The 25,497-nt window shown below is 37.1% G+C and overlaps 1 protein-coding gene across 1 annotated transcript; it reads right to left on the bottom strand.

Annotated features, from left to right (window-relative positions):
• Positions 1–3,127: 3,127 nt before the first annotated feature.
• LOC120167086 lies at positions 3,128–8,033 on the bottom strand. Its single transcript, XM_039176207.1, has 6 exons — positions 7,148–8,033; positions 6,537–6,967; positions 6,339–6,473; positions 5,310–5,417; positions 3,743–3,972; positions 3,128–3,449 (listed from the first exon to the last, which is right to left on the bottom strand). Exons 1-6 carry the CDS (start codon positions 8,031–8,033, stop codon positions 3,128–3,130), a joined length of 2,112 nt encoding a protein of 703 aa, XP_039032138.1.
• Positions 8,034–25,497: the final 17,464 nt, after the last annotated feature.

Here is a 25,497-nt window from a genome sequence, read left to right as displayed (position 1 = left end):
GCTGAGAAGAGATCAGATTTCTGATACATTTCTCTTCGTCGTTCGTATCTCTCTTTCATCTATCATATTGATTCTTTGCCCTCCGTGATTAGGAAGGGGTTAGCATTTGCAGCTGGTATTTTGAATTCCAGATCTCCAGCATTGATGAAGCTTTGTACAACTGTCTTGAAAGCTGAGCAGTTCTCGATATCATACCCAACGATCCCTGCGTGATAATCACAGTGAGCGTTGGCATTATACCAATACGGTAAAGTGGCTGCAGCGGCGTTAACTTGTAAGGACGCACTAGATCTGCCTTCAAAAGCGAGGCATAAATTTCTGAGTACGGTACTGGTACTGGTACTGGTGAGAAAGTTTGCCTCGTATTCTCTCTCCTTGGCCCCCTATTCTCATAAGTGTTTGCCTTCTCTACCTAGGCTGGGTGATTGTAACACTGGCAGCGCAATTCTTATGTGAGTGTTCGTATGGTTCACCTTGCTTTCTCTTTTCTTAAAATAGGGCTTCTTTGACCCTTCACCTCCTTCAAACTTTCCATTTCTAATGGCATTCTCGATTATCTCACCAGAAATGACCAAGTCAGCAAAATTCTTGGTAGCATTTCCTAAGAGATGCCCTAAATACGGAGCTTTTAGAGTATTCACAAAAATGACTGTAGCCTCTTTTTCCAACAATGGGGGTTACACTTGGGATGCCACATCACGCCACCTTTGGGCGTATTGCCTAAAGGTTTCACTTTGTCGTTTCTCCATATTTTGCAGCATCCACCGGTCAGGTACCAGGTCAGTGACGTGACAATACGCTCTAAAAATGCTCGGGCCAAATCCCTCCATGATTTAATATGAGACTTGGTCAATTGGTTGTACCATTTGTTCGCTGATCCAGTCAAACCTGGAATCAATGTATCAGAAGCTTCTCGTTCTCAGTATATCCAGCCATCCTCCTACAGAACATGGTAAGATGGACAGATGGGCAAATGGTCCCGTCGTACTTTTCGAAATCTGGCGTTTTGAACTTCGGGGGCAATATGAGATCAGGAACAAGCTTAGCTCCCTCGCGTCCATTCCTTAGAATGGCTCCACCTCTATCGACCTTACCCTTTCCTCCAGATTTTTCAGTTGTTGGGTTATTCCGCTGTCAACCTTTCCTTTTGCTGATATTTCCTGAAATCATGAGGTAACTCTTCCATGCCTGACTCAACAGATCTTACCCTGGCAGCCGATGGGTAATTAGCTTGATATACGGGCTCAGTATGATTATGGGCTGGCGATTTAACAGAAATGTGTATTGGGGTAAAACCGGGAGGATGTGAAGGTCTTGGTGTAAACCCCGGTGGATGTTGGGGATCAGATGTAAACACAGCAGGATATGATGCTTCTGGTTCAAACCTTGGAGGATGCAGGGGATCTTCTTCGGATAACGCTCGCTGGTCAACCTTCGTCTTTCCATTCGTAGCATGTTTCTTAAACATTTCTTCGATCTTTTGCAAGATACGACTGTGAGTTCTCTATCTCTGCTTCTATTTTATTTAGTCTCTCTCTCATTTCTTCTTGAGCTTGTTTTTGGTCTTGTTCGAGTTGCTGCATTCTTGCCTCCATTTTCTTGGCATTCTACGAGTACCGTAAGGGTGTGAGGCGAGTGCCAGGATAACTACAATTGGTTGGAAATTATATTTTATTATTTGGTGAATTTTAATAAATGAATGAATTGTTATAATATAATCATTTAGTCTTTTAAATATGATAAAAGCATGTGAAAATCCAAATACAAATGCAACCCGATATTGATTCTGAAATAACTTAGTTTATATAAAAAAGGTACTCAACAACACACAATGTCTAAGCACTTAGGCAAAGAGAGTACATCAGTCATGGAAACTAAACATAAAATCTTGCCGTATCCCCTAATCTTTCGAGCTCTATCATCAATCCGATGATGCGTCATTCTTCTATTGACTCGGGACCACAAAAACTTTCAGGTCATCACTTCTTCAGATAATTCGAATAGTTGGCGAGCAACACTACGGGCCTAACTCATGGCTCTCCCCATTGCTTCATGTTGACTCTGAATGGTATCCTGCCGTAGCACGGTTCCAAGCTCTGAATTAGTCAATGGTCAACTTTCTTCTAATTGTTGGATTCGCTGATGACCTTTTTGTACTGCAACTTCTAGCTCAGTAATCTTGACTTTTAAGGCCTCATTCTCCTGCCTGGTTATATCATGTGCGGATGAGTGTATCAACCTTGCTTCTTCTAACTCTGCTACCCTTTTCTTTAACCTCTCATTTTCTTTTTGAAGACGGGACCCATTGTTACTATACGAGTTCTGAAAAATCTCATCCATACTAAGCAGCTGTGCTTCGAGCCGTTCAATCTGTTCCCGCCTCTGTGTCAATTATTGTTAACCTCATCTCTTTGCTCTCTTAGTCTTTGTGCATGCTGCAGGGCTTGTTTCTTTTCTTCTTGATATCTTCTTGCACTTCTTTCTACCCTATCGAGTTTTATGTTTAGGGTCTTGGCTGTATGATGTAGACCTTGGGCTCTCATGTTCTTCTCTAAGGCCCGAAAATCTTGATTTAGCGCATCAAAACTTCCTTGAACCTTCTCTTTATCTTTGGACAATTATTTTGTCACTCCATGCTTCTTAATCAGCTCGATCTCCCACATTGTCTTCTCATATGAGAACTTTCTATTTTCTTTTTCTCTCTCCAGATTTATCAGTCGCATTTCCTCTCTTAACAATTCAACCTCTGTCGGGAGCCTCTTCAATCGCTCCTCCATAGTCAACTCATCGTCTAAATTTGGCTTCGCGTGTTTTATTAATCCTTTGCAACCTCCAACCCTCATAGGTCGGTGTGAATACAGGCTCAATCATCTTGAATCTCATGTAGTGAGGTTTCTGCCAAGCTGTATAAATCTTTGAAATCCACTCTCGGTAACCTGGAGTGGAGAAAGAAAACTCTGCCTCCTTCAAGCTGTGGGTAGCGGGTACGAACTGTCGGGTACTGAACTGTCTGAGTGCAATTAGCGGAGTATACCCGATCGCTCCCCAGAACCCATGTAGCATTACAAAACTATCATTGCCGCATCTAAAAGTATGTCTGCTTTGGGTAACCAGTAAGCCTTCCATACTATCTCGTATCTTTTATGTTATGGAGAGCTTCAACCCATTCCTTCCTATTGCGATGCTCTGGTATTTGACACTTACTGAGGAAATCCACTAGAGGCGAAAAATTCGATTGATGTCTCCGAGCCCAACCTTTCTCGATTATCCAGGAGTGGCTCCACCACCAAACTAGTAACAATGAGGCACATCCGGTGAACTGATCTCCCCCCAATCGTCTACACTGGTTCAATGACAAGAATGTTTCCGCAAGGATAGCTGGTGCGGGATTCTTTCTAGCAATAGATTCGACAAAATCAATTAAAGCGATGTCGAAGTGATCCTTATTCCTGGGGAAAATGACCAAGCCATATAATGCAAGTGCAAAGTGATATCTTCTTCTTTTTGATGGAGTCTGCTCATAAATCAAACTCTTCAGTTGAGGCAAGAGATTCCCTTATCACGAATATACTCTTCGACCCATTCCATGGTCTTCCCGGTCAGCGTGATCATCTTGGTAATGAATCCCTTAGGTCAGATCGCCTTGGTGTAAATAGAATGTCTTCTTATATTCGGGATATTTAGTAAAGCCATATACTCCTCCAAGGTAGGGGTCATATCTACTTTACCGAACGTGAAACACCTGTAAGCTGGATTCCAACACTCGGCCAGCGCTCGAACAACCACTGTGTCTATTGGAACTCTGAGCATCTCTACTAGGTCGCCGTATATTTCTCTGAACAATGTCTTCTCATTATCATCCCAAGTGGCCCAAATTCTTGATAACTCAGTCCAATGAGTCTGTCTGACTTGGATAATTACCTTCTCCGGTAAAACTGATTCTTCATTAGTAACAAGGCTATCCCCGAATCGCTTTTATCCGTATTCAGACCAGGTTTGAACATTTATTGTATTCTCAGTCCCATCGGAAAACATTGTTGCCTTAAGCTCTTTTTATAATAACTAGATAATCTGGGAATCAATATCGTTTATGAAATGATGCGATATGATAATGATACATGCAATCAAGAAATAAAGCAACAAGTTAGTACATCATAATAATCGAAAAATAAAGGAATAATTGGTGAAAATTTAAATTATCGAAAGTGAAATAATCAAAGAAAATTGAAAATCCTAACATCATGCGATTTAGTTCTCTTAAGTTAAACCAAATGGCTTTAAAGGGGTTGGTTTACTAAATTCTCTATATGTGGGAGGGTTCTAGCAAGGGTTCCCGAGTAATTTCACAACCTGCTAAGGTTGACCCTGATTCTGGCCCATTACAAACTTGCGAATCGGGTTTCACTCAGGGGATCACACCACTAAAAGCGTACCTCGGAACTGATATCCGGATAAGCAATTTAGGGTGCTTTCCAGAGATACTTTGTCAGACCCACACAAGGAAGCCCGATGCTCCTCATGAGGTGTGATGTTTCTTCCTACTTTGATAAATCAGGATTGAGCTCGGGTTTAGAGCTATGCTATGCAACAATCCTAAATATTTCATAGAAGTGTAAGCATTAACCAGAGAGAAATCTATTTTTTTAAATAACATAATGAACAGTCAATTAAATAAGATCGAACTCGTAATTTCCAAAATAGTAAATATAGGGTAACCAAATTGTGGCTCGACTCTCAATTTGTTTTAAAAAACAAAATTCCCCAGCGGAGTCGCCAAGCTGTCGACACCGTTTTTCGCCCGGGCGGGGAAAGACCGATACCGATTCGGGGATTTTCACTTTTAGAATCGTTTCGAAATGTGAGGAGTCGCCACTAATATTTAAGGTGAGATTGGAACACTGTAAAAATCTGGTGATTTTAATAAAACAATTTATTTTAATAAAACACCGAGTTTTAGGGTCTACAAAAATCCAGAAATCAGGTTCGGGAGTTAGTTACGCGTGAGGAATGATTAGTACCCCCACAAGCACCCAAAAATTGGTACCTAGTTGATTACCCTATATTTAAAATTGAAAATTTTGAGTTCGATCTGCCCCTCGTTGGATGAGTTCTTCTCATTATGAACTCTCCGCTGGAAATCTTGAGCTAAGGTTGAACAAGTTCTTCTCATTATGAACTTCTTCTCCCTTGTTGGATGAGTTCTTCTCATTATGAACTCTCCACTGGAAATGTTGATCAGCTTATCTTCTCTTTAAAGATTTAATCCTGCAAATATTTATCATGTGTCAGTGAATTGGTGTTTGAAGCACCTGAAAGCAATGACCTCCCAGTCTTTGAAATTGCTTCAATCCATGTAAGATATTGACTGATCCTTTGCGGAAACTGCGAAATGAATCTTTCATAGACTCTTTGAGTTCCTGTAATATTTTCAAAACTTTATGTAAATGCATGTGTATGCTCTTATTTGATGAATGCATGAGTGTGTATGGTGAGTTTTTGAGTTTTTAGGGTTTTACAGACCCATTTTATCTTTATCCTCGTCGAGTCTTCATTTTTGCTGACTTCGTGTCTGATTCGTAATCTTTCTGTAATTTCTTGTCTCGCCCTCTCATCAATCACTCGCTTCAACTAGTGCAAATATCGATCGGATGGACGACCTTGGATTTCCAATATCTTCATGGGTTAATCGCAAAGTAATACCAAAAAACCATTTGTTTAGAATTCAGATACTTTTTATGGCTCACGAAAATGATTGTTTTGAAAATCAAAATGATAATCAGGAAATTTATTGACAAATGTAAGTTTTACACAAAGTCATGGTAATCAAAAGAATTGAACAAGGATTCTGGAATCAAAAGAATATGTCATAACGAATTCTAGCACAAGTGTTCCTAAATCAGTTAATTTAACGTCACGAGCCAATCCTTTGTCTGGGAGATCTCAAGGTGGCAAAGTTGTTTGCAAAAGTGAAGTCATTCACGACCAACTAGTCTTTAGAGGATGTTACTTGTCGGATGCCTCCATATAAAAAATGCACTTGAGCCGCCCTTTCGGGTTTTCAACTCAAATCCTTCATTTGTTTCAAGATGCCGTTTACGGGTTTTCACCTTGAACCTCTCCTTTTTTTTAGGCATAATATTTCTTGATAGATTCTGAATTTGTTGGATTTTTGAGTACTTTTCCGTCCATCTCTGCCAAAATCAAAGCCCCTCGGAGAAGGCCTTTTTAACAATGTAGGGGCCCTCCCAATTGGGCATCCATTTTCCACAGAAGTCCTTCGGGATTGGCAAAATCGTTTTAAGAATTATATCCCCTTCTCGGAACTCTCTTGGGCGTACTTTCCTATCATGGGCTCTCATCATCCTTTTTTGGTACATCTGCCCACGACATATAGCATTCAACCTTTTCTCTTCAATAAGATGCAGTTGATCAAAGCGAGACTGAATCCATTCTGCTTCATCCAATTCTACTTCCTTCAAGACTCAAATTGATGGAATTTCAACCTCAATAGGTACAACTTCCTCTGTTCCATATACCAGAGATAAATGCGTTGCCCCTGTCGATGTTCGTACAGTCGTTCTATAACCATAAAGAGCGAAAGGTAATTTCTCATGCCAATCCCTGTAAGTTTCTGTAGCCTTTGTAATGATCCTTTTGATGTTCTTGTTTGCTGTCTCTACTGCCCCATTCATTTTAAGGTGATAGGTAACATAGTTGGCATGCTTTATATTGAACTGCACACAAAGTTCTTCCATCATCTTGTTGTTTAGATTAGTAGCATTGTCCGTGATGATTCTTTCTGGTAACCCATATCGACATATTATTTCCATCTTTATGAACCTGCAAACTGTGGATCTCGTGATACTGGAATAGGAAGCATCCTCTACCCATTTTGTGAAGTAATCGATTGCTACTAAGATGAATCGGTGCCCATTTAAAGCTTCCGGTGTGATTGCCCCAATGATGTCTATGCCCCACATAGAGAATGGCTAGGGTGAGCTCATGACATGCAAAGGAGAAGGTGGTGCTTGAATTTTATCCGTATATATCTGGCATTTATGACATCTTCTCATGTAATTGACACAATATGTATGCATCGTGGCCCAATAGTATCCATATCTCATCATTTTTCTGGCCATGGACAAACCATTTGCATGTGTTCCAGACGTTCCGCCATGCACTTCTTCCATACCATTTTTTGCTTCTTTGGCAGTTACACATCTCAGTAAAACTTGGTCACTACCCCTTCTGTATAGGATTTCCCCGTCAATGAAGTATCTGACTGCCATTCTTCTGATGGTTCTCTTGTCAACTTCAAATGCGTTAGGAGGATACGTCTGGTATCTCATGTACTGTAAGATATCACAGTACCATGGATGGCCATCTATTTCTTCTTCTATGTGATAGCAGTGGGCTGGGGTCTCGTATACTTGCATCATTATGGGCATCATATCAATTCTCTTATTAGCTTTAAACATCGCTACTAGGGTAGCTAAAGCATCTGCCATCTGATTGTCCTCTCGAGGGAGGTACTTGAACTTGACATCCTCAAATTCATTCAGTAGTTCAAGGACCAAATTTCGATATTCCACTAGCTTTGAATCTTTCGTCTCCCATTCTCCCTTTAGTTGGTACACTACTAATGAGGAATCTCTGTACACTTTCAGTGCCTTGACCTTTCTTTCAATGGCTGCTTTTAACCCCATAATACAAGCTTCGTATTCGGCCATGTTGTTGGTACAAAAGAATTCTAATCTACTTGTGAAAGGATAGTACATTTCCTCAGGGGAAATCAACACTGCCCCAATTCCATTTCCTAAAGCGTTAGAGGCTCCATCAAAGTACAAGGTCCAAGATTTTTTACCCCTAGAGCTCTCTTCATCGGTAGAGATGCACATCAAATCCTCATCTGGGAAATTAAAGTTCAAACCTTCGTAGTCTTCTGAGGCACGACTTGCAAGAAAGTCGGCTACGACGCTTCCTTTTATTACCTTTTGGCTCACATAGACAATATCAAACTCAGGTAACAACATCTGCTATCTAGCCAGTCTGCCAGTCAGAGCAGGGGACTCCATCAAAAATTTCAGTGGATCCAATCTTGATATCAACCATGTGGTATGGTATAACATGTATTGCCTGAGTCTTCGGGTAGCCCAAACTAAGGCACAACACAGCTTTTGAATTGGTGAGTATCGAGTCTCACAGTCGGTAAACTTCTTACTCAAGTAATAGATGGCTATTTTCTTTCTTCCTTATTCATCATGTTTCCCTAGTACACAACCCATTGAATTCTCGAAAATTGTTAGGTAGAGAATTAGTGGTCTGCCTGGTACTGGTGTTACCAATATGGGGGCATTTGACAGATATTTCTTGATTTCTAGAGTCTACTGGCATTCGTTATTCCATACCTCTGGATTATTCTTTTTGAGCAATTTGAACACTGGATCGCACTTATCGGTCAAATGAGAAATAAATCACGATATATAATTTAGTCTTCCCAAGAACCCTTGAACCTCTTTCTGTGTGTGAGGTACAGAAAGGTCTTGAATTGCCTTGACCTTATCTGGATCGATCTCGATTCCTTCCTAGCTTACCACAAAGCCCAATAGTTTCCATGATTTTACTCCGAACGTGCATTTGGTTAGATTGAGCTTTAGTTGGTACTTCCTTAATCTTTGGAACAATTTTCTCAAATTTTGCACATGCTCCTCTTCCATTCGAGACTTGGCAGTCATGTCATCTACGTACACTTCTATTTCCTTATGCATCATGTTATTGAAGAGAGTCACATGGTTCTCTGATAGGTTGCCCCGTCATTTTTCAACCCGAATGGCATCACTTTGTAATAGAAAGTTCCCCACGCGGTTATAAACGTTATTTTCTCCATATCCTTAGGGTTCATTTTGATCTAGTTATACCCTGAGAAGCTATCCATGAAGGAAAACCAAGAATGCCCTGCAGTATTGTCTACCAGAGTGTCTATATGAGGTAAGGGAAAATTGTCTTTCGGGATAGCCCTGTTAAGGTCTCGATAATCCATACACATGCGGTCTTTCCCCACCTGGGCGAAAAACGGTGTCGACAGCTTGGCAACTCCGCTGGGGATTTTTGTTTTTAAAAAAAAAACAAATTGAGAGTCGAGCCACGAGTTTGTTACCCTTTATTTACTATTTTGGAAATTACGAGTTTGATTTTATTTAAAATACGGTTCATTATATTATTTCAAAAAAAAGAAAAAAATAGATTTCTTTTTGGTTAATGCTTACACTTTTGTGGAATTATTTAATATAGTTGCATATCACAGCTCTGAACCTGAGCTCCAACCCGATTTACCTAAGTAGAGAGAAACGTCACACCTCACGAGGAGCATTGGGCTTCCTTATGTGGGTCTTATAAAGTATGTCTGGAAAGCATCCTAAGTTGCCTATCTGGATATCGGATCCGAGGTACGCTTTTAGTGGTGTGATCTCCTGAGCCGAACTCAATTCGTAAGTCTGTAATGGACCAGAATCGGGGGCAACCTTAGTAGGTTGTAAAAATGGTTTGGGAACCTTTTGCTAAAACCCAACCTTATATAGAGAATTTAGTAAGCCTACCCCACTAGAGCCATGTGGATAGCCTAGGAGAACTAGAACGCATGCGGTTAGGAATATTACTTTTCTTTGTATGCCTTTTTTCAATCTCAACTTTGAGTCATATTTATTTATTTTTGCTAAGACTATATTTTTGGACTAATCTTTTCAACTAACTTGATTCTTGTGGTCTTGTTTCTACTAACATTGGTTTCCTTTTGTCTGCTCTTATTGTATTTTTGCATGAACATAACATATCATTCAAAGGTATTGATCCCTAAATGATTGTTCATGTAGAAGGTTCTTGAAAAACAATACCACATCAATGTCTTTCTCTGGGATCGATAGGATTTCGAAGATGCTCCACGTAGATCGAGAAGCGTCAAGAGGGAGTCTACCTACCAAGGAGATGAGCCAGACACATGCCTGCTAAGATAGCAAGATTGGACTTGAGACGATTCGATGCTGAAGCTAACAGTTGAAGATCACTAACCAACTCGGAAAATTTCTGGAAATAAGAAATGAAGTAGGAGCTAGATGGAGTCCACCTACCAATGAGACAAGCCATACATTTGCCTGCTGAGGTAACAAGTTGGAATCGATAAAATTCAATGCTGAAGCCAACATTTGAAGATTGCAAACCAGTTCGAAAGATTTCTGAAGGTAGAAGATGCAGTGAAGAAGAAGATTTGAAGATGCTTTGTACCCATGATGCTCCCAGATGCTCACAGAGCTAGGAAACTTACAGATGGACCAGATTTTCATCCCAGTGTACCGAGACATTGTCAGTTTTTCGAGAATTATTCTAGGAACAGTTATTTTGGGATCAATTTCTTTTGTATACATTCATTTTGCATAACGCTTGCATCCATTAATACATTTTCTAATCATGCATTGAAACATTCATTCATTAAAACAATGATAATAAGTTAAGGTTTCTGATCACATTGATTCGGGTTCACATTGGTAGCAAGAGTGCTTATCCTTATTGATGAAAGAAAATGCCTACAGAAATAGAGGATAAGTTAGACAAAATTGAGAGAGAACATAAAGATATGCAAGAAGAAATTAAGAACAAGTTAGTACAACTTGAGGCTAAAATCGCAAACTCTCAGCTAGATCTGTTGAATAAGGTGGAAGAAATGTTTAGGAGACATTTGACCACTGGAAAGACCACTATGGGAGACCCCCACACATCCTTCGGGTTTCACATCTGTTCACATTCCTAAGCACGTCTCTGCGCATCAAGGAATCCAATCACCAGTCTGCTTCACTATCCCGAACCAACAATATAATGCTGGAGCTTCATTCCCCATTGATTGTCCTGCTGCTTCTAGGCTGAAGCCAGGTGAATGTTGTGCTAATATTGAGGTCCCTGACCTAAATGAATTAGATAAAAATGAAAGCTAAAAATGAAGAGATTATTCAAAGAATGAAGGATTTAGAGGATGTGGTAAAATCTAAGGAGACGTTCGAGTCATTCTACGGGTGCGACGCCAAAGAGTTAAGTTTGGTTCCCGATCTGGTCCTCCCACCAAAGTTCAAAACTCTAGATTTTGAAAAACACAATGGGACCACTTACTCATCGGCCCACATCACCATGTTCTACAGGAGAATGACAGGTTATACTGAAAATGAGAAGCTTCTAATACATTGCTTCCAGGATAGTCTGACTAGATCGGTGGTCAAATGGTACAATCAGTTGACCAGATCCCAGATCAAATCATGGAGGGACTAGGCACGAGCATTTTTAGAACAGTATCATCACATCACTGACCTGGTACCTGACAGGTGGACGTTGCAAAACATGGAAAAGTGATACAGTGAAACCTTCAGGCAGTACACCCAAAGATGGCGCGATGTGGCATCACAAGTACAACCCCCATAGCTGGAGAATGAGGCTACAATTATCTTTTGTGAATACCTTGAAGGCTCCATATCTGGAGCATCTGGTAGGAAATGCTACCAAGAACTTTGCTGACCTAGTTATTTCTGGGGAATTAATCAAGAACGCCATTAGGAATAGTAAGATAGGAGGTTCTGATAATACCAACGTTAAGAAATGAGTCGATGTCAATACAGTGAGTTCTTATTCAGCTAATCGTGGGGCGAAACCTTATAAAATGACCCGAGAGAAGACCTCTATTAGTGAAATTCCAGTGACATATGAAGAGCTGCTCCCAGTACTAGTTGAAAAGAATCTCGTGACTCCAGTTAGGTCTAAACCGAAAGAGCCTCCATTTCCTGAGGGGCATGATGCTAATGCAGTATGTAGCTACCACATGGGAAGCTCGGGGCATACTACTGAGAATTGTGGGGCATTAAAGCGCAAGGTTTAACACTTAATCGATTCAGGGGTATGGACGTTTGAAGGATGATAGGGCATTCTGATGCAAACTGAGAAAAAATCATTGCAGCCATTACGAACTTTTGATGCACTTGCATGTTGTCTTGTTTGAATTTTTTTCTTTATCTTTTCATTAAAAAGTTGGTAAGTCACTTAACAATCGAACATTTTAAGTAAAATGCTACATTCTGAGGTTATGAGCAAAGAATAATTTTCAAACTTGAAATTATTTAAATATCCACTGGATTAAAAGCTCTTCTAAGAATCAGAGTTATAGATCTTTGATAAAATGACAATTTTGAAAACTGATAAAACAAAGACCCTTGACCTTACCACAGATGATACACTCGAACTCCATACCCTTCTCTTGCAGGGATCACTATAGCCTTCTCCTTTCATGAGGAAACAACTAAAGGCTTGACATTCAGGTATGAATAGGAGCAGACAACATGGGGCATCTCTTGTGTATGACATTGCAAAACTGCCTAGACTACACTTCTGTTGAAGACGTTCAGTGATGATCATAATCTTCACAAATGGAATGGTGGAGTGGATGAATTTAGTTTAGGTCAATTGTTTGGGAACTGAGCTCTAAATATGGAATTTCCTGACTATCAAAGACACCTAAACTATAACAAGTTCTGCTCGATGAGCTTAAGAAATTCTAAATCTAAATGCTCGAAAGGCTAATAAATTATTACTATAGAGCTGAGCTATTCCACTAAAGTAATTGGTTATAGAGGCAACTCAAAAGCCATGGCTTTATGAATAGATTACATTCAAACCATGACATTGATCGGATACTTGGCAGTTCGGTGTTTGCTCTACTGTGATTGTCAGGTCAAAGAATTTATGACGACATGAATCCTTCAGCTAGCCCAATGAGGGCGATTATAAGGTATATACAATAAAGCTGAATTTAGCTAGCCGATAATGGCAAATTAAATCAAATTGATCTAATAATGAGTTTCGATGAAAATGGACTAAGTGAATCGAGGAACACTTGTTATAGTTAACCTCATACAAGCACGCATGAATTTCATGTTTAGACTGATGTCCCTGCACTACCTTTGTTAAAGAAAGTCTATGAAGCTTGAACAAATGAAAGATTTCAGAGAACTAAAACAGAAGTATTCTAGAAAGTCTAGTGATTGATTATGCTAGTTGCATCATTTTGTCCACATCCGATTAAAATGCCAAGCCAAAGAAGAAGGGCATGTCGCAAGGTTCACAAGGACCGAAGAAGAGATAACATTTCGATGTCTAAAACCTTAGAAACTTAAGGGAGCTAACTTGAAACCAACCTATAAATTTTGACACTTGTCAAAGAGGCATAACTTTGAAAGATTAAAAGAGATGTTGATCCTCTTGATATTTACTGAACTCATGTTCTGAGATTTGCTTCAATTGTGAGCCTAAAAGAATGACATTTTCTTAAACGAAATTTCCATATTTTGAAAATAAAAAGAACGAAAACATTTTCAAACAGGACAATCTCTCTAGAGAGTATAGCCTGGAAATTAACAGAGGTCCCTCAGACCTAGAAGCTCAGAATCAGAAATCGGGGAAAAGAATTTGAATGTTATGGAGCAATGAAAGCAGATGATTGCAAAGAAATACGATGGTACACCTTGGTGTAGAAGAAGAATAAAGACAAACAGATCAAGAAGAGAACCAAGATTGCTTGAGCACCTTTTCACTGAAGAACATGCATTATACATACATGAATTTGCATATTTGCATCAAACATCCATCATCAGGATAGTTACATCCAGATACATTTTACAGATCTTTCAGGAGAATAGGAGATTAAAAGATAACAAGACGTCCTCAACAAGAGGGAACAATCATCTTCAGATTCAACATTTCCAATATAAATTTTATCTCGCTTGTGATAACCTCATTTAATACAGAGGATTTATCTTTCTTCACTTGAGATAGTTTTTACTCGAAACAAGAAGATTTATTTCACTCAAATTGTTTTCTTAAACAGATTTCTCGCTTGAGACAATTTTACCGAAAGAAGACATTTCATTTTACTCAAGATTGTTTTACAGAAGATTTGTGTCTCGCTTGAGATAGTTTCCCTTGAAACAGAAGATTTATCTCGCTTGAGGTAGTTTCCCTTGAAACAAAAGATTTTATCTCGCTTGAGGTAGTTTCCCTTTAAACATAAGATTTTATCTCGCTTGAGGTAGTTTTCCTCGAAACAAAAGATTTTACCTCGCTTGAGATAGTTTTCCTCGAAACAAGATTTTATCTCGCTTGAGATAGTTTCCCTTGAAATAAATTTTCTCTCTTGAGACATTTCCCTTGAAACAAATTTTGCCTCTCTTGAGACAGTTTCCCTTGAAACAAATTTTATCTCCCTTGGATAGTTTCTTGAAACACAAAACTTTGAGAACGTTCCCCTTGAAATGAATTTTGTTTCCCTTGAGACAGATTCTCTTGAAACAGTTTCTGAGACAATTTCCCTGAAACAAAATTTTGTCTCCCTTGAGACAGTTTCTCTTGAAACATAAACTTTGAAAATGTTTTTCCCTTGAGACACAAAATCTTTGAGATTGTTTCCCTTGAAACATGTTTTCTCTCTTGAAACAGTTATCTTGAAACACTAACCTTTGAGACAGTTTCTCTTGAAACACTAACCTTTGAGATTGTTTCCCTTGAAACAAGAAATTTATCTCACTCGAGAGAATTTTTCTTAAAACATATTCTTATTCATTTCATCTAGATGTTGATATTTGACAGGGATTCCAAAGTTAGCATAGGTTTCATTGCACAATTGAGAGTTCAATGAGAAGAAACATCCAAAAGGGAGAAGAAGTTCATAATGAGAAGAACTTGTTCAACCTTAGCTCAGCATTTCCAACAGAGAGTTCATAATGAGAAGAACTTGTTCAACCTTGGTTCAAGATTTCCCAGTGGCGCGTTCATAATGAGAAGAACTCATCCAACGAGGGAGAATAAGTCATAATGAGAAGAACTTCTTCAACCTTAGATCATCATTTCCAGTGGAAAGACCAGGATAAAAAGAACCCGTGACTTGAAGAAAACGAAGATGAAAACTCAACGAGAGAACGAAGAAAGATGACTCATTTGTAGCAAAGACTCGACGATTTCACAGAAGGAGGAGTATTGATATTCCCAGTGAAGAGTTCGCAACGTAACAAGAAGAGACCAAGATAAAAAAATGGCGCTCTTTTATCTTTGCTTCATTCCCGTTTCACAATAATGAGAAAAGAGGAGCAACTGTGAGCACCATATTTTAAGCCCCATACCCACACCATGTTGCCCACGTGAAGACCCCATGCCATGCTTCCCACGTGAAGCGCCCCAACTGAGTAGCAGCTCCTGCACAACACAACGCCTGAGCACCAGCTCGTACTTGTCGGCCACCCACGAGAAGACCCATGCGGCTGCCCATGCTAGTGCCTGTTTAACTCATCCACTAACAACATTGTATTTATTTTTTATGGTTATATAAGAACCCAAAATGAGTGTAATAAAGGGGGTTGTCGATGAAAAAAGAGGGGGATTGGAGAGAAAATTTGTAAAGGGCACGACCCCTTTCAGAAAGCAATAGAAATCAAAAGCATTTGAAGGTATTCTGATCTTATTTTTATTTCAAGCAACTAATTTCTAATTTTCAAAGCATACAAAAAATAGAGAAAGAGAGTGAGAATTTACTAACGTTACCATCGTTCCGGTCTTGTAAATCGCCGTTGAGAATGTAACTTCTCGCTTTGGGCTTGCATGTAGCTTGTTTTTCTTAAATATTCGTTTACGGTTAAAAAGAGAGAGAGAATGATATGGGTTTGGTTTGGGAAGAAGATGAATGGGTTTAACTTTCTTATGGTTTTAATAAAAAATCAAATATTGAGGAGGGTAGTGATGAAATATAAATGGATTCATTTTTTGGGTTTAATATGGAAATAGATTTTGCTTTAAAGATTGAAATGTAAGAGAAGAAAATGGAAAGAAATGGAGAGAAGAAAGGAGGAGCACGATTGAAAAATAACACATAAGGGGAGAATGAGATTTCGTGTGAACAATAATATTTGTGCTTTGGATTTTTTTTGGTCAAATCAGCATATGAATCCTTGAAGTTTAATGTATGTCTTCTATGATTCCTTGTTTTGCTTTCTTCCAATTGGTCATCCGATTGTCTTTCTTTTAGCTTAATTCGAAATACATGTCTTTGTGTTGTTATTTTACATTTTTATTTTCATTAAGTAGTTAGGAATAATTTTTATGAGTTTTTAGTTTAAGCCCTCTATATTTGCCGTGTTTTTCTGTTTTGGTCATTGGACCTTTGTTTTTGTTTTTATTTTAATATGTTTTTTATGTTACTCCATTTTAATCACTATTATTTTTGTTTTTTAACTGAATATGTTTTTTTTATATTTCATAAATAGAGATTGTTTGTTATTTTATACTTTTTTAATTTCTTGTAATTTATAATTTAGTGCTTTATTCTTTAATTTAGTCCCTATTAAATATATTTAGATTTAGGTTTAATCTTTAAACTTAGTTTTTTTTAGAGTTAGTCCTAGATTTAGTTCTATTATTTTAGTCCCGAATTTCTTTAATTTCAATTAGAGTTTTAATATGACATAATTAAATAGGTTAAATAGAGCCTCCATTTTAGCTGGATTTCAAACTAGTCTTTTAATCTAGGGATATTCGAGTTGACCTCGGTAGTAAGCGCGCGAGGGACCAACTCGTTATTCGATTCAATAAATTAAATTAAATTAAATTAAATATGATTAATATTAGAATCTACGTTCTTAGGTTTGAGCCCATAGGTTCTTTAATTTCATAATTTGACACCGTAGTTATAAAAAGCCTTAATTATTTTTAGTATAATTAGGATTAAATAAAATTTTGTTTGATTGCATTGTTTTTTTAAAAATTAAGGCACTGTTCACTTATTTAGGAGTTAATAGTATATCCTCCGATTGCGCGCAGGGGGTGACTGTTGGTAATTCCCTAAATAAGTCGACTCCTTTCAAAACCACATCATATTTTCTAAAAACGAGGCAAGTTCGGTTATTAGACACAATAGTTGATCTCCCGTATTTACGCTCGGGGGCGAATGCTATCGGTCTCAATAAACGAAAACCCTTTTAAACTTTGCATCCTTAATGATTTTTAAATTAAATAAAGATCGAACTCAAAATTTCTGATTTTAAATATAGGGTAATCAACTAGGTACCAATTTTTGGGCGCTTGTGGGGGTGCTAATCCTTCCCCACGCGTAACTGACTCCGACCTGATTTCTGGATTTTCGTAGACCTACAACTCAGTATTTATTAAAATAAATATTTTATTAAAATCACCCAGTTTTTACGGTGTTCCAATCTCACCTTAAATGATTGGTGGCGACTCCTCACATTTCAAAACGATTTTCAATAGAAAACCTCCGAGCGGTATCGGTCTTTCCCCGCCTGGGCGAAAAACGGTTGTCGACAATATTTTTCAAACTCTTTAATTGATATTTTCATACTTTTGAAAATAAAAGAAGAAAAACATTTTTCAAACAAGACAATCTCTCTGGAGTGGATCTTGATAGTTGACATGTGGCTCTCAGACACAAAGCTCATGCTTAGAATCAGTGCTGAAGCAAGAAACATTGAATGTTAGGGCATATTTAGAGATTCAACATCGAATATTGGAGGCATAACTTGGAATTCAATGAAGATTTTTCTGAAGTTCAAGATCGAACTAGGGCAAGAGAAGCCAAATTTTGGGGTAGATTTTGATGGGGCAAAGAAATAATATGTCTCAGGTTGAGGTTTACAAGAGTACATCATAGTAGAAATGCAGACAAACTGAATCATGATAGAGTAAAGACTGCTCTCGCAACCATCTTCTTTCAGATCGAGAATACATACATACATATAATACATGTATATTACATATATAAATATATATATATATACATACATACATACATACATACATACATACATACATACATACATACATACATACATACATACATACATACAGACATACATACATACATACATCATACATGCATACATACATACATAATACACATACATACATGCATACATACTACATACATACATACATACATATATACATACATACAGAATATACATACATACATACATACATACATACATACATACATACATACATACATACATACATACATACATACATACATACATACATACATACATACATACATACATACATACATACATACTACATACATACATACATACACACATACATACATACACATATATATACATACATATACATACTACTATATACATACATACATACATACCTACAATATACATACATACATACATACATACATACATACATACACATACATATATACATATATACATACATAATACATACATATATATACATACATACATACATACTACATACATACATACATATATACATACATATATACATACATATATACATACATACATATGTACATACATACATACATACATACATACATACATACATACATACATACATACATACATACATACATACATACATACATACATACATACATACATACATACATATATACATACATACATACATACATATATTTTTATTAGAGACCAACCCCATTACAACAAGTCCCAGCAGCCCAGATATAGGGCCCAATCCCGAAGCCTAGATCACTCAAACCCAATCTCGGTTACAACCCAAGCCCAAATTGATGGGAACCCAACTATCATCTGACCCGGATATGGACTGATCCGACCCGATTAACCTAGGGTTTCATCAAACCCTATATGATTCTACTACGTTGCCTACTGTTACGGTTCCTGACGCCACCGTCGTCCTCCCTACACCAACAGTGACGTAAAAATACATCAACAGTGACAGAGAGACAGAAATCAATCACAAAATCTATTCAAATTCAGAAAATCCCAATAAATATAAGAGAAAATCAAGTCCAAAATCCCGAGGGACTTATCAAATCCATCAGCATGCATAAAAGAAAAGCAATGAGGAGATATCAGGGGACATTCGGTGGAGGGCAAAAGAAAAAAACAGAGAAAATACAGGGAACCATTCGGGAAAAAGCTTCAAACAGAGAAAAAAACAACAAAAATACACACAAGAGAGAGAAATAGTGGGGAGAAGACTTTACCTTCGTTGGAAGCGTCGGTAAACCCACGAGTCGTCGGAGCTTGGTTTTTTTCGAAAGGTAATAGCTTAGATCTACAGTCCTAGAGGTGTTTTTTGGCTAATCTAGGTTGGGAAATAGATTAAGGGTAAAAGGAGGAACGTTTTGAGGGAGGTTGGTACCTCCGGCCACGTGCGCGCTGTGCCGGCCGCGTGGAGCCTCCGACCACCGTGTCAAACTCTCTTCAGAGGAGAGAGTTGAGAGAATTCTGATTCTCTCTCTCTCCTCTTTCGTTTTGAAGAGAACAAATGAAAGATGATGGCCATTTTGGCCTTTACATTATAGATATATATATTAAGTGCAGAACGATGTCGTTCTAGGAATACCTTATGCATGTTTTCAGAGTGTAAGTTAACTACTCAATAGGTCCCTTAATACTTTGTAATCGCATATTTCAGTCATATAATGAAGTTTTGATTACTTGATTTCGAGCATTAAGTTTTCAGAAATTATAATTTAGTACTGTTATTGTTTTATGTTATTTCTGTTAATATTGACATTGGCACTATATTTGTAAATATATTTTACTCATTGTCTTGTGTATGGTTTAATTACTACATAGTCAAGTATGTTTAAGGTGTAATTTATTTAATCCCGTGTATACTAGTGTATAAAGTTATGAATTTTATGCTTTGGTCCTTATGTTTAGTATCAGTACTTATGTTAGTCACTCTTTGATTTGAAATTTAATATTTATGGTTTATTCCCCATTAAATTCTTGTTGCTTCGTCCTTTTAGTTTTTTTTGGCCCTGAATGTATTGATATGATTTCTTGATGTTTTATTTTCATTAGTATAATAAATATATGTTATGTATTGTTATTTATTTATTAAATTCTCCTTTAATTCTAAGTCAAGATGTTTGCTATGTAAAAAGTTTTCCACACGTTTTGAACAAATAAATATATGTTAGGTATTGTTTCGTTCAAGAAATTTGACAAAAGTAGAATCCAATGCCATAGGATTCCAACAAATAAATATATGTTAGGTATTGTTTCGTTCAAGATATTTATTTCATATATTTTATTTATATTTATTTATATTGTATTTCTATTATTCGATATTTTCAAGACAAACGATTTGTAGAATGGGCGTGGAAAACATTGCTTGATCGAAGTGGTGTAATCCGATACGACATTTGAACATATGTGAACTTGAAATAAAATTGATTTCATTGTGCTAATTAATTCTTTTATTTTAAATTAAAAAATGATGCATGTTACCAAAGGTAATTTATTATGCAAATGTTAATCTTCTATTTATTTCGATTTGTGTTTTATTAAAGAGGGAATATTTTTTAAGGATAATAAATAGTCGAAATAGCTTTCCCGACGAAGGAATGCAAAACTTGAGATTTCTTTTCGAGTTAAAGAATTTTCTCTAATTAATTAATTTGAAGAAAATTAATTACACTTTAATAAATGGATCATAATTCAACTTTATATTCGATTCATGATTTCCACCCTTATGACAACGTGTAAGCGATCGAGTACCAATTTTGGGCGCTGTGGGGGTGCTTACCCTTCCCCACACGTAACCGACTCCCGAACCCGTTTTAATCAAATCTTTGTAAACGTGAACCAATTTTTTTAAAAAAAATATTTTTTCTTAAAATTATTTTTAAAAAGACGTTTTTAGGTATTCGACCTACCTAACCCAAAGGTCGATGGCGACTCTATCCAATTTATTCTAAATCAATCCAAAATCGACCAATTTTCCAAAATAAAAGTCATAATCGTTTTTTAAAATAATACTTTATTGTTTTATAAAAAAATGGTTATGACAGCTTGGCGACTCTGTTGGGGACTTTTTTTAGAGAGTCAAGTTGTAGGTCGCTTACACATTGTCGTTTTGGTGGAAATTATGAGTTCGAGTCTTTAGTTAACTTATGATTTGTTTATTGAAGTTTAAACATTTGAATTTTTGTTTTCAGATCGGTCTAAGTTTTTGTCGAGTTATATATCTTTTTCGTTTTGAGTCAAAGGTAGGTATGCTCCTCCTCACACACATCACATACATTTGCATAACATAAGCTCTAGACACGAGCTTCGATCCAAATTAATTAAGGTGATTGCTTTACTCTCGTAAGAATTTATTCTTCGTATGAGTTTTAGCAATTAACCCATGGGATATATACCTTATACCTTCATAGGGATTTATTCCTCGTATGGGTATAAGGTAGTGAATCCCCTCGAATTGAACTCGTTCCGTTCGAAACCTTTAATGGGTGAGGATCGAGGGTCTGGTAGCCAAAGGGGGCACCGACATTAAGGACAATTTGAGTCCCATTTTCCTGTTAGAGCCTAAACCATGCATATAGTGAACCGTAGAACGGTTACCCTAGGTATAAATATACCAAACCTCTGTCCGTCAGTAGGTACCCAAATTAGGTATACACAAAGGAGGATTGTTTCTGAACCTTTCCTTTTTGCTTTAAATTTTGTTAAATAATTGCATGCGAACTAGATACCATGCAGTTAGTATTAATTTCTCGAAAAAATCATTTTGGGTAGATAGCATGTTCGGGCAAAAATGTTATTTAATTAAAGCATGTTCCGGGTATATACCATGACGTGGTAGGTGTTATATTTATCTGTAGATATCATCTTTTAACTCTATCGATTATCATTTGTACTAACTCGTTTTTCTCTGGTGTTTGTGTTACTAACTCATTTTTTCTCATTTGTTTATGACATTTGTCATCATTTTTTGCATTGCATTGACATGACATAATGCAAAAATGTTGATCCGCAAGGGGATAGTCAAGAGAAAATTTTCACAAGAAGATGTGAAAGTTTTCAATTAAGCAGACTCGTATACAGACATGCACTAAGGGTTAAAAGAAGTTCAGAACACAAAAATGAGATTTGCTCGAAGATCATCCATAATTCGAGACTGAAATGACGATCCATTGATACCAGGAGTAATCTAGCAGTAGATTCTTATCTACAATCATGTCATCGCTACACATCAAAGAGAAACGCACTGGCTTCAATACTGCCGAGGCATTAACGGAGTTAGTTTATAGAGCATTGAGGGGCATCAGTTTCAAATACGAAGATCCAAGACGAAGTAGTGATCTCGAAGATCGTGCAATATTCGATACTGAAATGATGATCCATTGATTTGAGGAAGAATCCTGTAGTAAATTCTCTTTTACGATCATTCCAACACTAATCATCGAAGAATGGCGTACTGACTTCAGTACCACCGGGCATTAACAGAGTTAGGTTACGAAACTCTTAAGGGGCATCCTTTTCAATGACAAAGATCCAAGACGAAGAAACGACCCATTTCAGATTCAACATCTAAGCGAAGTCAAGTCTGTAAAGTGGACTGTCTTATAATGTGAAAACTTGTAACTCTGGTGAAAATTATTCTAAAATATTCATCGTTGGGATCAATATTTCTGCATATGCATTTTCATCATTGGATTTTGCACAACATTCATTTAAGCATTTTTACATGCATTAATCATACCTGGGGAAACTTTGATGAAACACTTCTAACTGTGATACTGCATTCACATAGTACTGAGAATGGATGCAAAATTTGAGCAACTGAAGAAAGAATTTGAAGAGAGTTTGCAAAAGATGCAAGCAGAATGGGAAGCCAAAATGGAACAAGAGCAAAAAGCCACCATGGATCATATCTTGCAAAACCAAAAAGATCTAGTTAACCAAATGATAGTAAAATTGATTGGGCTCAACCAAGAAAGATGCAAAGAGAAGATTTCCTCGACCAAAGAAGCCTCTGAATGTGTGATGGCACACGCTAATCCACAACTACTCATTTCGTCCCCCAAGCTTCCAAGTCAACAAATGAAAAGAGCCAACAATGAGATCCCTGAGAACTTAAAAAAGTGTGCAAAGAGACATTCAAGGGAACGAGATGAATAGCTCTCACAATGAAATGGATGCAACAGAACTAGTCTTAGTTCCTGACTTGTGTTCCTGTTTAAATTTAAGATGCCGATTTGGAGAAGTACAATGGAACCAGTTGCCCAATGCACATCTCACGATGTTATTCGAATGATGACTGGGATACACCATCATAATCAGATGTTGATCCACTGCTTCTAAGACAGTTGATTGGACCTGCTTCTAAGTGGTATAATCAACTGAGTCATACTTAAGTCCACTCCTGGAAGGATTTGGCTAGTGCTTTTTGGGCCAATATAAACATGAGTGATATGGCCCCGATCAAACAATGTTACAGAATATGGATGAAGAATAGCGAGAGCTTCCGAATATACGCACAACGATAGAGGGACGTTGCATCTCAATTGCATCCACCAATGACTGAAGAGATTTCATCACCCTATTCATCGACATATTAAAATCTCCATATATTAATTACATGGTTGGAGCTACCATGAAGAGTTTCTCTGACATTGTCTGTGTGGAGAAATGATCGAAAGAGCAGTCAAGAATGACCAGATATGAGGCACTAACCATATCGACAATGAGGAAAGAGCTGATATTAAGATTGAAGGATCTTATCTAGCTTAGTCTGGGGACCAAACCTCATAAGGTGTTCTGTGAAAAGACTCACATCAATACAATTCCAATGATATATGAGAAGTTGCTCCCAACGCTAGTTGAGATGAATCTGGTGACTCCAGTTCATTCCAAACCAAGAGGGCTCTATATCCTGAAGGCCATGATATTAACGCCATATGCGACTATCATATTAGGAGATTAGGGCACAACAGTGAGAACTGTGGGCATTGAAGCGCAAGGTCAAAAATTTGATCGATTCAGGGGCACTGACTTTCAATGAATGATGGGACATTCTGATCAGGAGTTGGCTGGGACATCAGTTAGAAGTTTTGTTGCATTCTCATGCATATCATTTTGTTTGAACTTGTTTTTCTATCCATGTTTAAATGTTTGTAAATCACTTGACTTTCGAACATTTTCAATAAAATGTTTCATTCTTAGGAAATGAACATTGAACAAATTTTAATCTTTAGTTCTTTGAATATCGAATGAATTACATATTCTCTTAATTTTTCAAGAATTATAGATTTTTGACATATGACAAGATTATACATTTCTTATCATTTCCAACCCTAAAATAAAATCTCTCAATTCTTTACCCAAAATAATTCATGGACACTGCCAAAGAACCAAATTTTGACATTCATTTTCTTTGAGACTTTTAAACATTGCCTTTATCTTTTTTTTCGACACATAAAAAGTCATACCCTTATATTTCATTGAGCCAATAAAGTCACACCATCGTCTTCTTAGACGTCAAACCAACATTTTTATACCAATAAAACCTAAAGACATTGAGTACAAGATGTTCACTTGAGCATGAACATTTCTATCAGAATACACAACTTGGGGCATCTCGCACCAACATTTCTATCAGAATACACAACTTGGGGCATCTCGCACCAATTTCCTGAAGTTGAGCTTGTACAATTGAGACATGTTGGGAGCAAAAAGTAGAAAAAAGGAGAATTAATTTAAAATAATTTTATCATGCATTGATTACATTTTTTTTCATTTGAATAAAAAAATTCCTGACTATTTATCCCCCTCAGGATACCTCTTCTGTAAAGATTTCTGTGTATGAAATGATGAATGACATTCTTTCTTTATCCCTTCACAACAGGAGAAAATATATATCCTTTGTGTCCCTACTTGAGCCTGAATGATATTTTCTTCTCATTCAACCCTAACCAAGAATCACCCTCCACACATGGGGGCTAGTTAGAGGAAATCTGCTTGCATGAGTGAAGACATTGATTCATATGAGATATCAAAAAGTGAACCAAATACATAGTGCAAAGATCATATCAAAGCGAAGAGAACACAAAATAAAAAAAAAGAGCAAAAAAAAAGACAAAAAGACAAAACAAGAAAGAGAAAGAACAAAAAGATGATAAAGAGCACAGACAATGAGTCCCTCAAGCTCAAATGACGCATCGACTTTAAACTGTGAGGTTGATCAAGCACAATCACTCCAGAATCACTTCACTCGAAGATCATGGAACATCAATAGAAAATAAAAAAACTCATACGCATATTCAAATTGAGCAAGACAAGATGAAGGCATCACAACGAATTGATCCTTGGTTTACTACCTTAAACACTTGTTTGAGCTATTTATCAATTTCTTTCATAACCATGAACCATGGCCTACATTACGTTCCTTAAAAGTCTATTCTAATCATACAAGGATTTCAACAAGAGACTATCTTCAGATTTCATATCGCCCATCAGGATATCTTTTTATTTAAAAAGAGGTTTTCTAAAAATCTTTAATGCATGATATAGAGAAAATAACAAAGGGGGTTCAAGACGTAAATTCTGAATAACATCTTGAAACCAAAAGAGGATTTGAGTTGAAAACCTG

The sequence above is a fragment of the Hibiscus syriacus genome, unplaced genomic scaffold, assembly GCF_006381635.1.
Source record: "Hibiscus syriacus cultivar Baekdansim isolate YM2019G1 unplaced genomic scaffold, ASM638163v2 tig00111662_pilon, whole genome shotgun sequence".
Taxonomy (NCBI): Eukaryota; Viridiplantae; Streptophyta; class Magnoliopsida; order Malvales; family Malvaceae; genus Hibiscus; species Hibiscus syriacus.
This window is presented reverse-complemented; position numbering and strand designations above follow the sequence as displayed.